The sequence below is a fragment of the Arachis hypogaea genome, chromosome 14, assembly GCF_003086295.3.
Source record: "Arachis hypogaea cultivar Tifrunner chromosome 14, arahy.Tifrunner.gnm2.J5K5, whole genome shotgun sequence".
In the NCBI taxonomy this organism is placed as follows: domain Eukaryota; kingdom Viridiplantae; phylum Streptophyta; class Magnoliopsida; order Fabales; family Fabaceae; genus Arachis; species Arachis hypogaea.
Window position 1 is genome coordinate 122,449,291 of NC_092049.1, and position 14,069 is coordinate 122,463,359.

General features: G+C 36.0%; 1 protein-coding gene across 2 annotated transcripts; it reads right to left on the reverse strand.

Annotated features, from left to right (window-relative positions):
• Window positions 1-1,499: 1,499 nt before the first annotated feature.
• On the reverse strand, window positions 1,500-11,571 carry LOC112743923 (kinesin-like protein KIN-UB). Of its 2 annotated transcripts, none has more exons than XM_025793355.3 (19): window positions 11,207-11,571; window positions 9,572-9,672; window positions 9,352-9,474; window positions 8,979-9,164; window positions 8,590-8,811; window positions 8,326-8,485; window positions 7,415-7,564; window positions 7,082-7,170; window positions 6,006-6,209; window positions 5,107-5,223; window positions 4,706-4,837; window positions 4,488-4,619; window positions 3,758-3,896; window positions 3,588-3,680; window positions 3,067-3,192; window positions 2,807-2,932; window positions 2,509-2,652; window positions 2,135-2,263; window positions 1,500-2,043 (listed from the first exon to the last, which is right to left on the reverse strand). In XM_025793355.3, exons 1-19 carry the CDS (start codon window positions 11,352-11,354, stop codon window positions 1,883-1,885), a joined length of 2,682 nt encoding a protein of 893 aa, XP_025649140.1. In that variant the 5' UTR covers window positions 11,355-11,571; the 3' UTR covers window positions 1,500-1,882. The 2 variants fall into 2 exon arrangements, with proteins under 2 accessions (XP_025649140.1, XP_072070900.1); XM_072214799.1 differs by lacking the exon at window positions 11,207-11,571 and adding an exon at window positions 10,029-10,176.
• Between the last annotated feature and the right edge of the window lie 2,498 nt (window positions 11,572-14,069).

Genomic DNA, 14,069 nt, shown 5'->3' on the forward strand with positions numbered 1-14,069 from the left:
AAAAAATTGAAATATACCTCTTTGAATCTTTGTTGTGCATTCAATGGTTAATATTTTGCTGTTCACTTCTCTTCAATGGTTTTTCTTCATATGTCTTGTTTTGGTATGGAAAGAAAATTAGAATGAGAAGAGTAGAAGACCAAAAGTTTGGAAACCACTAAAAGAGAGAGAAAAGTGACGCTGATGCCTCTGATGGTTTAAAACAAATATTTGAAAAATGTACTAGTGTTACTTTAATTAATAGTATGGGCTTGGGCTAGTATAATAGAACCATAATTATTATTATTTACTATTTTTTTTTTAAATTTTGGGGGGGACCATGGCCACCTTAGGCCCCCCCGTAGATCCGCCACTGTACATGATAGCAGTATAAGAACAAGATAATCTGAAGAACAAGTACAAGTTTCAGAGGTACAAAATCAACTGTAAATACATCAATACATTTATTTATCATTTTTCTTATAATTTAAATGAAATATTTTCTATAGAACTAAGAAAAATGATAAATAAATATATTGATACATCCACAGTTGATTTTGTGCCTCTGGAGTTTGTACTTATTTTCTAGATTATCGATCTTATTCTTGTACTGTTGTCATGTGGGACATCTCGTTAATTATTTAACTTTGACCTCACGGTAGGACTACATTAAAACTAAATGAAACTTTTTTGCATTTAAATATGACACTTTAAACCTTAAGGACTAAAACAGAATTATGCCCATACATAGAGGACCAATTTAGTACTTTACCCATAAATTTTTTTTTGGTGACTACTTTACCCATAAAATTAAAACCAAACATTGAAAATAAAATTAAAATTAAAATATAAACATTGAGAACAAAAATAAAATATATTTTCAATAACTTTTTTTAAATAAAAATTAGGTTTAATTACTCTGTCGGTCCCTATAATTTCATCAAATTTTTAATTAGATCCCTATATTTTTTTTTCTTTTCAATTGGGTCCCTATACTATATCAAATTTTGTAACTAATTTCCTACCGTAACAAAAATGTTAGAATTAACGAAATATTATGTTAAACTACACAAAATATTCAGTCAAGTATTAGACATATTCGTTTTGCTTAAAGAAATATTTCGTTAATTCAAACGTTTTTGTCACGGCAAGAACTTAATTACAAAATTTGATATAGAATAGGGACTCAAACTAAAAGAAAAAAAATATAAATATCTAATTAAAAATTTAATAAATTTATAGAGATCAGACCGATAGAGTAATTAATTCTAAAAATTATATTGATGATCATCTTATCAGTCACTTTTGTTGAGATTCACTTCAATACAATAACATTTTTTTATTAAAAATAAAAATTGAATATAACACTTTTTGTTCCTCAAATTTTCGAAAAATTTTAAAAATACCATTCTATCAAATTTTATATACCATATACGGATGAATTGATTGGCGGCCAAAACTTCTATAATTAGAAACTTCACAACAATGATTTTCTAACATACATACATTGGCAAAAAAAAAAAAAGAAGATAAATTTCATTACTTACATGAATCAATCAATTTCAATATTACATACAATATGAGCTCCATATAACTAAGAGTTGGTCAAATCTTTGACAAACCCATGTTTGACTGAACATAATATCAACTTCCCTCTCTACCATGCAGAAACCTCATTTGTCATCTACTTTCCCTTCTATCAATATTCGATATACAAACAATCTAGGTCAGTAATGGCTAGATATCATTACAAATTACATGCTTAACCCTGCTTCTCCCAAAGCAAAACTAGCAAGGTATACATCTACCCCATATGCCACCAAGAAGAATTATTAAGTACCGGTAGTTCTGTTTCACAAAATGTGGAACAAGAATAAAAATGTAGTTCCATGCAGACCTGTCATCAACATTCTATCCGCAGTCGTCGCAGTTCAGATTTGAATGTCGGGATAGAACTGAGAGTCCGGCGAGCAAGACTGCGAATGTCCTCTCGTGAACAATCCCTTGAAATCCGGACGAGCTCCCAAAGAGCTCCTCCGCTAATCATGTCTTTTGCATTCACTTCTGCAATATTCATTATCTCGGTTGGTTTAAGTTTTACAAGAATGTAGTTAGAAAAGTTCAAGAGATCACAAGAAGTCGCCTGTTCCCTTACCATGTTGTGCCAAGTGGCAGAGCGCAAGCTCAATATGACGCCTGATGGGTGCAGCCTCGTTATTAGCATTTTGTACTATCCAAGGTAGTGCACCATCTTCTATCAAGAAAGATCGACCACTTTTTATCCCTGTGAGCGCAAAGTAGAATCATCAGGCTACAAACCAAAGCCTCTTTATCTCCTTAATCTCTATATGGTACTAGAAGAATCTTAAAGTTGCTTTGTGGCAAGTGTAGTGGAAAGAGCTCAGAAAACATAAATTCAGCAAGTTAATCAATGGGAAATGGCATTTTCTTTTTATGGAGTAAGAACATTCTCCATTTTTCAATCTATTTTAAGGTGTGTATACTCGGATACTAAGGAGGGAAATAGACCTTGATTAGATGATCGAGATTCGCATTTTGCGAAGTTAGCTATTCCTCGTGCGACTTGGGATAGAACATCGGGATGCCCACATCTAACTATTCCTAGTAAAGCCTTGATACCTCCTTGAGATCTCAGCTTCATCAATATTTTATCTGGATGAAGAACATGGCAACGAAATCACGGTTAGTAGCAAACCGTGGCATCAAATCAGGCAAATTATGAATGACTTCATTTGACAGCTGAAAATATATTTTCAACATCTAGCAACTTGAATAGTTGGAAAACCAAAACGAAATAGTAATATACCATTTCCACAAAGGTTAGCGATTGCCCCAGCAACCATTCGAAGAGTTTGTGGATCTTCAGCATCAGATGCTGTCATTGATAAGAGAGTTATTCCTCCTTCTGCCATGATAAGTTCTTGGTTTGCTTCTGAATTGCCACAATGGAAACCAAAGACAATATGACTTCCCAAACTAGCTATACAAATATTGACAAATAAACTGTAAATAAGAAAGATCCAATTATTTATATCATTTGACAGAAAGCTACTCTTTTACAATCACCATTCATAGCAAGATTGGCAATTGCCCCAGCTGCCACTCGGCGAACAGTTTCATCCTCGTATCTTCTAAGAAGCATCAATAAGGAAGTGAGACCACCAGATTCGACAATTCTTTTTTGATTAGCCTCTGCATGTTAAATTGGGGGAAGTTACTGAACAAATCCTAAAGATAAGACAAATGATCATATACTGCCAAAAGAATACAATCTTAATGATTATGAAGACTACCAAAAAAATAGTGCAATTAATGGAAACATGGATTTGTGGAATGGGACCACGTGAAAAAGGGGCTGGAAGTTCACTAAGCAACATTCAAACCCCCCCTCCCCCCTTCTCTCTCTCCTCCTAAGAGAAAGTTGTGTAAAATTAACACAGACTAGAACTTGTCTTGAAACATATAATTGTGTTGCCAAAACAAAGAGCATTTCATAGCAAAATACCACAATGATTAGGCGGTTCATGGAGACACAAAAAGTGTTTAGAAAGCCAAATAGTTGCTTTCGGTAAAGAGGCTAAAACTACCTTCAGCTGCTAGGTTGGCCACCACTTTCACAGCATGAATTCGCATATTGGCATCATCTGACTCCAGCAATGACAAAATCTTTTGCAATCCAACTGTTAAAATAATACGGGTCATATATGTATGATTATGAATAATTTGATGTTTCAATTATAACTCGATCTATTCATACCTTGCTCAAAGAGAGTAGTGACTGAAGACTTTGGACCATTCCCAGTGTCTTTGAGCTGGGAATGCCTAACATGTGTCATAGAAGGATCAATGGAGGGAAATGAGCTCCCTGAGCTACCACTTTCCAAACACCTTCTCATCTATGGACATAACATCAAATCATTCTAGATCAAACCCATGCTAAAAGAACAAAGTAACCTGCAGGTACAGACTAAAAGAGGAAAAAAGAGCATTCATCTGATGACAATTAGTACAAATTTCATTGTACCAGCCAAACTTTAATTTGACATTTGACAGAACTTTTCAAAGAACTTCGTAATGTAGAAAAATGTGTCAAGATAAACCATAAAACTAGCTTCTACTGCAAATAGATTTTGCCTTCTAGTAGTTATAAAACCCAAAATTCCTAATAACCAAACCATGCAAGTCAGGTGGTGTTTTAGTAGGAGATACAATATAATATTCCAAAATAACTGCTGGACAATCATGTAGTTCTTTGGCATGTTTTGGTGGAAGGTTCATAATTCAACATGTCTCTTAGCCCATACATTTGTTTATAATATTATGTTCGTGAACTCTATTGGCTACTCTAATTGTGTTTCTTGAGGAGAGTTTACACAACTGATATACAAGGATATGAAGAGTTCTGTTGCACTTTATAGCACCTCCTACAGCACATACTATTCAAGCATATGCTACATGGCGTACATGCTCAGAACTTGAGAAATTACCTGGTCAGCTTCAAAGTTCAATTGCAATAATTGACTTCTTAATATTATTATCTCTTCTTCAAGCTTCTTTTTCTGATTAGCCTCATCCTCAAGGAAGTTGCGCAGCTTAATAACCTCCAGATCCTCTCCTCCCTAGAACACAGAGGTTCTGTTATACCAGAAAGCCAAGATTGGGAAATAAGAAAGCCATAGAAGATTTCTGTTTCACTGAAACTCACCTCTGATCGGGTATGTTTCCCCAGCTGACCTTTTAGACGTTCTAACTCTTCTTCAGCTGCCTTTCTTTGCTTATTTTCTTTTTCAAGCAACATTTTGAGCTCAGACACATCTGCAGAAGATGATGCAGGTCCCTGTTCCGAAAAAGCCAAAAATAAAGTGACAAAATGTAAACAAAATACCTTCAGCCACTGGCTTTACTGGTTAAACACGCCAATTGTCAAAACATTATCTTTTAACATTGGGACCTCCAAAAGATTTAAGTGCTAATCATAATATCAATTTTGGCACAAGCCACAATGACCAAACCAAAGAAAAAGATGGTAAATAAACATACGGGAAAAATGTTTGCCTACAAGATTTTCAGTATAGTTAATACTTAATATTGGTTAAAAATAAATACCTCGCCACAATCAGCCACAAAACGATTACAGTCATGTCTTTCTTGATTTAACACTAATTTCTGCTCCAGCTCCTTTACCAATTCCATGTACTCCATCTGGCATTTCAATCTCTCTTTCTGCAAGTTGAAATTCCATATGAAACATAGCACCATAGATGTATAAAAACAAAAATATTAATATGTAGTTTCAGAGATTTAGGTTGTAATAGAATATAATGTAAAGGTTTTGCACCATGCCTAAGCTTTACCTCTGATTCAGAAAATACAATTAAAGGTAGCTAGAAATTACAAAGTTGTATTAGAAGATTGTTTTTCAGCAGAACAAGGAATACTAAAATAATGTAGTTCAGCCTTTCACTTAATAGTTGGTACTTGGAGCTGCAAACTCACAGCACAATGCGTCACCAACCATGAAATGGTAAAGTATAACAGGAAAATTGTATGTATCCCAAAGTATACAATTATACATTATATAAATTCTATATAAAATCTGAGATACTGATTCCAAAACCTTGATAAAAATATTCCAGCCACGCTCTTATTTGATGATAGATCACTTTTTATCTTCAAAACTCAAAAACAACAATACTTAATAGAGCTCATCCTTCTTCAAGAAGCCATGTATGCCACTTAATTAAGTCATGCACCACAGTTGCTGACTTTGGGTTCTAATTTCTATTCACAGTACAAAAAGAGTAGACAACACCCAAATCAATTATAAAGAATCAAATTATGACATCATGCATACATACCTTAACCACAAATAAAAATCTTTATTCACAATGTATTATTATCTAGCAAGATTTTTGCAACATTTCAAAAATTAGAAGACTTAATTTTATTTTGAAACAAAGACTACTGCTGTCAAGAGAGCTACTTTTATATAGAAATAAGCAAACCTCTAATGCATCTGCAAAATTCCTCTCAACCTCAGCAATACGACATTGTGCTTCCAAGTTTATTTTTTCAACTTCGTCATCAAAAGCTTTTTGCTGCCTTTCATTTTCTGCAATAAGCTTATCCAACTGCACCTCAAGCTTTCGAGACAAGCTTTTATAATCAAACTCCTCCTTAATTTTCAGCATATTTTCAACTTTCATAGCCTGAAAATAAAATACACATTAATCTGTCTGCCAAAAAAGTTAATCAAGTCAAATATCAACAATGTTTTTAGTTTCATGTAACAGTAATAGTAACATACTAAGAACTTTGATAATAAGGCAATCAGAATCCATGATGAACCGATGACTGAATGAGGAATAAATAATTTCAAATTATCAGGGAAAATCAAATATTAACTAGCCACTAGATAGGATATGCAAATTAAGATAATAACAATTTCAACAGTAGATAAATGCATTGCACAAGAATAAGGGTAGAATCTAAAGTCATCAATTCACCTTAAACATAAAAAATTGCACAATGGCATGGACATCAAGAGCATATAAGTCTAATAATATTTAGTAAATGTCATATGAATACATTGAATAGAAATAAAATTTTATATACAAGTACCATTTTGGCCTCCAAAAGATTCAAATCTTTACAAAATGATTCTCAAAAGAAAGAAATAACATTTTGACCCTCCAAAAATGATCTAAGTTTGATTCGTTTTTTTTGCAAGCCTGCTTGGAAAAATGATCTTTTTCCCCTCCAAATTTAGTAATTTTACACTAAGTGAACTATTTTTTATATATGAACGGCAAAAAATTGAAACATAAATTGAAAAAAAAGGTCAAGAGATAGAATTTTTCCTCGGTATTTTGTATTTACCTTTTAAATAACTTTCAAAAAATCTAGATCAAATGCATTAGTCTTGTGCCACTTATGAGAAAAATTAGTGCATATTGTCAAACTGGAAGGCCAAAATGTCATTTGTTTCTTTCTGGAAGTCATTTTGTCAAAAATTGAATCTTTTGAGAGGCCAAAATGGTAGTTTATTCTTTTATAAACATATTCACATATAAAACCTAACCCTTTGGCCAAATAATATGGTGCTAGAAGTCTCTCCTCGGTGACGTGGAGATGGGCCAATGGTCACAATCAATGATGTCCTTGCTGTGCCTACAGATTATTGGAAAACATTAGGCAGGGAAAATAAAATAATAGCACTGTAGGTTTGAACAGATACAACTAACGTCCAAGACCAATTTATGTGATGCAGAGCCTGAGAGTCTGAGACTAAGGAAGATAAAGTAGTTGTGTCAGTCAAGGATCTAAGAAACCAGTTTGCTGAACCATTAATGACATCTCACAAGATTTGACAATATTAGTAGGATATCTAACAAGACAGATTAAGGCATCCAACCTCCAAAAGAATCTCGAAGCATCCTGGTAAGCTTTGAATCACGAAATGGAACATGAGCACTGTTCTCTGCTAGAGCATTAATGCACTTTCCCAGTGAACTAAGTGAAAGGTTGATTGATTTGGCTTCTTCTAGCATGTGTCCTTCACTTCCTGCAGGGGGAAAAGAAAAGATGAAAAGTTTCAGCATATACCAACTAATAGCAGTATCTATTAACTCAATTAAGTTAAAGGAGACAGGATCAACACTGTCCGTATTTCAAAGGCCACGAGAAATCCAATTGTCTCAATTTTCTTTACAAAATTGTGAAAATGAGGAATAAATGAAAATCAAGTGGAAGTATTGTAATTAATTATTATCAGTTAAAAATTATAACTGAAATACCCTCTTAGCATTCAGCAGTCCAGATCGCCAGAAAGTTGTCTTTCTTCTTTTATAACAACACACAAAACACCCAAATACTTTCAGACATTTATTATACAATATAGGACATTATTATTGCATTCAATATTTCAATGCATATGCAAATTGACAGTTTTTTAGACAGGAAATAACTGATAGCATTAAAATGGAAAAAAAAAAGGTGTGAGAAACAAATCAAGGTCTGCCATTTGACTATATATATATATATATATATATATATATATATATATATATATATATATATATATAAGCACTAAGATACCTGCAAAAGTAACTCATCTTTCTAAAATTTTTTCAGGACTTGGAAATTGAAAATGGCAAGCAGGGTTTCAGATATCTAAATTTTGTCAGAGCTGATCATGAGATGTCAGCATAAGGAAAACATGCGTACACAACAAGGACATGATGAAGAAGGCGCTATTGAACAAGGACCGTTAATTTATGACATGCATAATTATACACATACACAAATGTTAAGTCTAGCATGCACCTGACTTATGGACACGCTCTGAACCAGCTAAATCCACCACAACTAGCTTGCTCTTCCTAACAAGTGGTTTTGAAGGTTTAGTAATAAAGTTTGGTGTATCACCACCATTTTCACTAGATTCGATATCTTCATTATCCATGACAGACCTCTTAATATGTACCTGTGTGAGAATAGATATAAGATTGAATATTCTTTTTAAAATATGGATTTCTTAATTTGGGAGATATAATATAAAAATAAAATGTAAATAAAACATTATTTCACCATGAGAATAGCGTGACTACGGGAAGATTCTGTATTCAACTTTGTGTTAGCAGCAATCCGATTAGCTTCCCCGACTCTTAATAACTCCAGAAGACTCTGCTGGTCCCTGATTTCTACAAGTGTTGCTCCAGGCAAAGATACGTCACCAGTTCTAGGATCGTCCACTATAGGAATATTATCATTTACTGGATTAAGCAGGTCCTGGAGAGTCTCCATGTAAAGCTGCACATTTTGCAGGTGGTGTTATTACATATTTCTACACAAATTAATATGGCCTAGCAAAGTTTACACTTGATTGATAAAAGGAACAACCTTCATGGAAACAAGAAGACGAAAATCAACAGATATTATGCGAAAAGAAGTATGAACAAAAAGGTATAAAACCAAACCTGCAGATATGAGACAGTGATGGAATCTGTATCTGGAGACAATTCGGCAAAAATATCCTCCATCGAACGAACCATTATACCACGATCAGAGGTGTCTCCTTCCCCCAAACTTCCAAGAGTAAATGTTTTCCCCGTTCCGGTTTGACCATAAGCCATTACAGTGCCATTGTAGCCATCAAGAACACTCTACAAACCAGACATCACAGACATGTTAAGCTGTATAACATTAAAAAAGACGACAATGATGATGGTGAAGGTTAGAAATGTTTATGAAATCATGAGTGACACTAACATAAAGAAGAAATAGATAGAATAGCTCAGTAGAAGATATTCGTGAGCAAATTAAATTAGGACATGAACCACCATAACAGACCTCAACAACTGGCTTAGCCACAACTTCATAGACACGTTTCTGTGATGCATATTCAGTAAGCACCTCATCAAACTCGTATGTGTCAGAATCCCAGTTGTTTCTACGAAGTTTCAACCTTTTAAGCTGAAGAGGAGCAGAAAAAGTAAATGAATCCACTTTATCAAAATAAAGCAAAACATTGAATCTACATACATTAGCTAATCAAGTAAACTGGATGCACCTCTGGTTGCAGTTCGACACAGTCAGCAAAATCAGCATCTGCTATCATTTCTTCAGCATTTCGAGGTCTCAATCTCACTGCCACTCGAACTCTTCCAGGCACTGTACATAAAAACTTTGGAATTGGCTTCCATTCAAAATAAAATCATGACTTCAGTATGAGGGATGTGCAAGAAAACTAAAAGTCTAGACCCTCTATATCTAGTATCTCTAGATATATTGGCCAGTTGGAGGCCCTATAAGTCTATTCCTTCCTCTTTCTTTATCTGTTCAGTATCCTTTTCAGCATAATTTATACTAAAATCTTATGCAGCCCGAAGTTCCCCTTTGTCAAGTTTCAAACTTGCAGTTGAAAGGCAATGACACAGGAGCATGTATGAGCCCCATATAGATTTGGTTGTTACAGTTGGAACCCCATTTAAATTTTAAAAGACTCAATCCTGAACTATCAAATTAACCTGGACTTTAGGAATGGCATCTCCTCATCACCAGGAGGTCGTAAATCATAGTTGGTCCAAAATAAATATGGATGGATTGCTCTTCTAGCAAGTTCTTCCTGAGTAAGTCCCTTCACACATTCCCAACAAACACAACTTTGAACCTAAGCTGTTCATGAATATATATATATATATATATATATATATATATATATATATATATATATATATATATATATATATAACTAGGTCAAAAGTCATTGGCATTTTAACATTTCAAACTGATCATTTCCTTATTCTCTATTTTCGGTTCAAAAGATGCATTTCATCAACCAACATCCTAAGTCGCTTCCCATAATAAATGAAAATGTACAAGCAAAATACATAATTTTACACTTCATAAAAGTATCTGCTAACTACCATACAAACTCAATTATTGAAAACTTTGATTCTCGTTATCCGGAAGGATGTAAGATATGGGAGAGTAAGATTACAAAAATAAACAAGACACACATTAACAAGGGTGATTAATAAAACAACCTCAGACCAAGCTCTTAGGCATGAACTGATAGCATCATAAAAACAAAGGAAGCACCCAAACCAAATGCTTTAAATTGAAAGGAAAAGAAAATAATTTCACACTACTCCTTCAAAATTATTGCCCTCCCCATTGTGCTTAAATTGAAAGCCTTGCTTAGAACCAGAAACCACCAAAAGCTACACATATTGATGACCGATATCATCATCTGGGGCTCTAATAACACCACACATTCCAAAACTCCAGATCTAAACTAAACTAAATGAAGGAGAACGGGGTTTAAATAAAAAAGCAATGTGCAACATGCATCTCATTATTTTCTTTCCACACACACGGCTAGTCCTACTCCTATATATCACAATTGTTATGGCGCTTTCTTTCTAATTCACAATTCTAACAGCCAAAAATACATATAAAAATTGCAACAACCACCACCAACCAAACCACCACATAAACACATAATCATACAAAACTAACTAGTCATAATTGCATCATAGATCACAAAAAAGAAAGAGTCATAATGAAGAGTGAGAAGTAGTGTGCTTCATTATTTGAGTCCAACTGACAAATGCTACTACTTAGACTTACATTCTTTCCCTCTCTCTCTCTCTCTCTCTCTCTCTCTCTCTCTCTCTAGAAGGAGATGGTTGAGGGGACTGACCGGCGTCGGCGTTGCGGGGGGCGGAGGAGTTACGGCGGAAAGTGGATCCCGGAGAGGGAGGGCGGTGGCGGGGCTTGAGAGGGCGATCGAACTTGTTGCTAATGATTCCTCTTTGGGTGCCGTTTCGATGAATGTTGCTGGAAGCCATTGATTTGATTGACGGCAGAAAACGGCAACTGAGTTTTCTGCGTTTTGGGAAATAAAAGAAGAAGAAGAAAAAGAAGGTGGGAATGATGCGTGGGTGCGACTCAGTAATGGGAGAAGGGACCGTGACGGGTGGGACCCACAAGAGTTGTGAGTGGGACCCTTTAAGTACTGTGAATTGGAGAAGAATAAAGAAAATAAAGAAGCTTTCAGCTTAGGGTGAGACCGTGAGAGTGAGGAAAATATTTTCACCTGAAACTCAATCGGGGTGTTGTTTACAATGGATCTTTTATTTAGGGACCATTCGTGGTCTTTGACTTTTGTAATCATTGGATTGGAAAATAATTTTAGTTAGTAAGAGGGATGGCTGGATGGGTATTGTGTAATGGAGGGTGTAGCATAAGAAATAAGAGCTGAGCACACCGTAAAGCTATTAAACTCATATTGTACTCTTGTCGACTTGCAGCTGTGAAAACGTGGGTACTTTTTTGAGATAAAAAATGATTTTGAGTAGATTTGTTGAGTTAACAAGCAAGTTATCCAAACAAGTACGGTAAGAACTCGTAAACACATTGAACTCCTCTAATTAAAGCATAAGTACTGAAATTGGATTAATGATTTAAAATTGGGTGGTTTCTCCCAAATCCGTGCATATTTGAAGGTGATTAACCTTGCTTACATGTCATTCGATTATTGGATCGTGTTATTAGCTTGTCTTCAAATTGACCGTGTGCTATACTGTGTAGTTTTGGACAAAAGAGAGTATAACTAACAAAGCAATCAGATCATAACTGACATTACGAGATAACCGCAAGATTGCCATAATGGCTACACCAACAAAAGCTTGTAACCGTTAAATCTCGGTAATAATGCGTTGTAATAAGCACTGAATGCCGAAAAAACAATAGCTTTACAGGGCAAAGTTAAAAGAAAAAAACAATCCATAGATAAGCACACGAAAAAAGGCTTTCACCACTTAATACATTATTGACTTTAGCATCGGAATGTCTTGCAGATTATCCACCCGGCCTGATTCTGCGCGTAACGACGTCGGAATCTCTAATCTCCATCTCTTTAGTTCGTAAGTTCGCTTTGAGCACGAACATTTAGCGCTATCTATGGGGATTCTACTTTGGCGAGAATCATGGCCGAGCGACAGATTCGCTTTGCAGTTAATTTAGAAATCTCGTTGAAAAGCCAACAACGGGAGGATAGACACGAGACTAATGTCACACCAAGTCAAGAAGAAGTCCCTCTTGGCTACGAAAATCTAGAACCCATTAACCCAGAAAACCGTCATCCAGAAACCCATCAGTTTGCTTGCCTTGGAGACGATTATCACCATGCCATGCAAGAAATGCGACATAGGGTGCAAGAGTTAGAACACTACCAATTAGAGTTTCAACGAGAGTTGGCTGAGCGCTTATTGTCCAGGCAGTCCTGCTCCCAAAGTCGTCCAGCCGAGGAACGGAGTAGCCCCATCCCGGAAACCCTGAATAAAGGCAGGAACACTGGCGGACCTCATCTTCACCCCTACGTCGTAGAGACGAGAGAAGGTCGCCCTGACGACGGGTTGATTCTCGAGCATGGGAAGAGTCACAATCTGTCCAGTCTAAAAGGAGGCGGACTCCGCAGAGGAGTCCTACTTCTAAAAGACATAAAGAATCCCGAGAACATGTCATAATGGGATAGACCCGTTTGCTCCCACGTTCTTCAAGTACGATTGACAAAGCATTTTGACAAGCCTACGAACTTGAAGTACGACAGAAAGATGGATCCTCAAGAGCACATTGATGCCTTTGAGGCTAGAATGAACTTAGAAGGAGTTAAAGATGCAATCCGATGTAAAGCTTTCCCGATAACATTGTCAGACCCAGCCATGGTATGGTTTAACACACTGCCTTCCGGGTCGATCTCATCCTTTTGTCGACATCAAGGCCAAGTTTCTGGCTCACTTCACTACCAGGAGGACTCAAGCAAAACACCCAATCTCCCTATTAGAGGTGGAACAAAGGGTGGAGGAGAGTATCTGAGATAACCTGGATCGATTCAATAAAGCGCTCCTAGAGGTAAATATATGAACCCAAGAAGTCGTGTGCTTGTGTTTAATTGCTGGATTGTTGGAAGGAGACTTCCGTAAGCATTTAACTTCCAAGGATGTAAAATCCATAGAAGAAATCTACCAGATCGCTTTGGAGTACATGCGAGATGAGGACGTTTCAAAGGTGGTTTCTACCAAAAGGAAGAACCCAGCGCCGTCTCCTCAGAAAGGTGGAAGCTCGGGGCAAACTTCATCACCAAAACCTCCATTTCCTCGAGTCAGAAAGTTTGCCTCCTACACCCCTTTAGTGGCCTCACTTGCCGAGGTTTATCAGCAAGTATCTCATCGAGGCATATTACTAAAAGCGAGATAGATCCGACCCAGAGCCTCATTCAACAAATTCTAGTATTGTGATTACCACAAATCCTATGGTCACAAAACTGAGAACTGTATTGATTTGAAAGACGCTTTGGAGCAAGCAATCCAAGATGGAAAGCTTCCTAAGTTCGTATAGCACGTACGACCGCCAAGACAGCATAGCGAGCACGAAGATCGGAAAATCAGGAACCCAAGGAACTCCAGACCTCCAGAAAGCATGGAAGACACGGCTCAAGTTATAGTCAACGTCATAGTTGGAAGGAATGGCTTGCCAAGATCCAACAATGTTGTCAAAAGGGA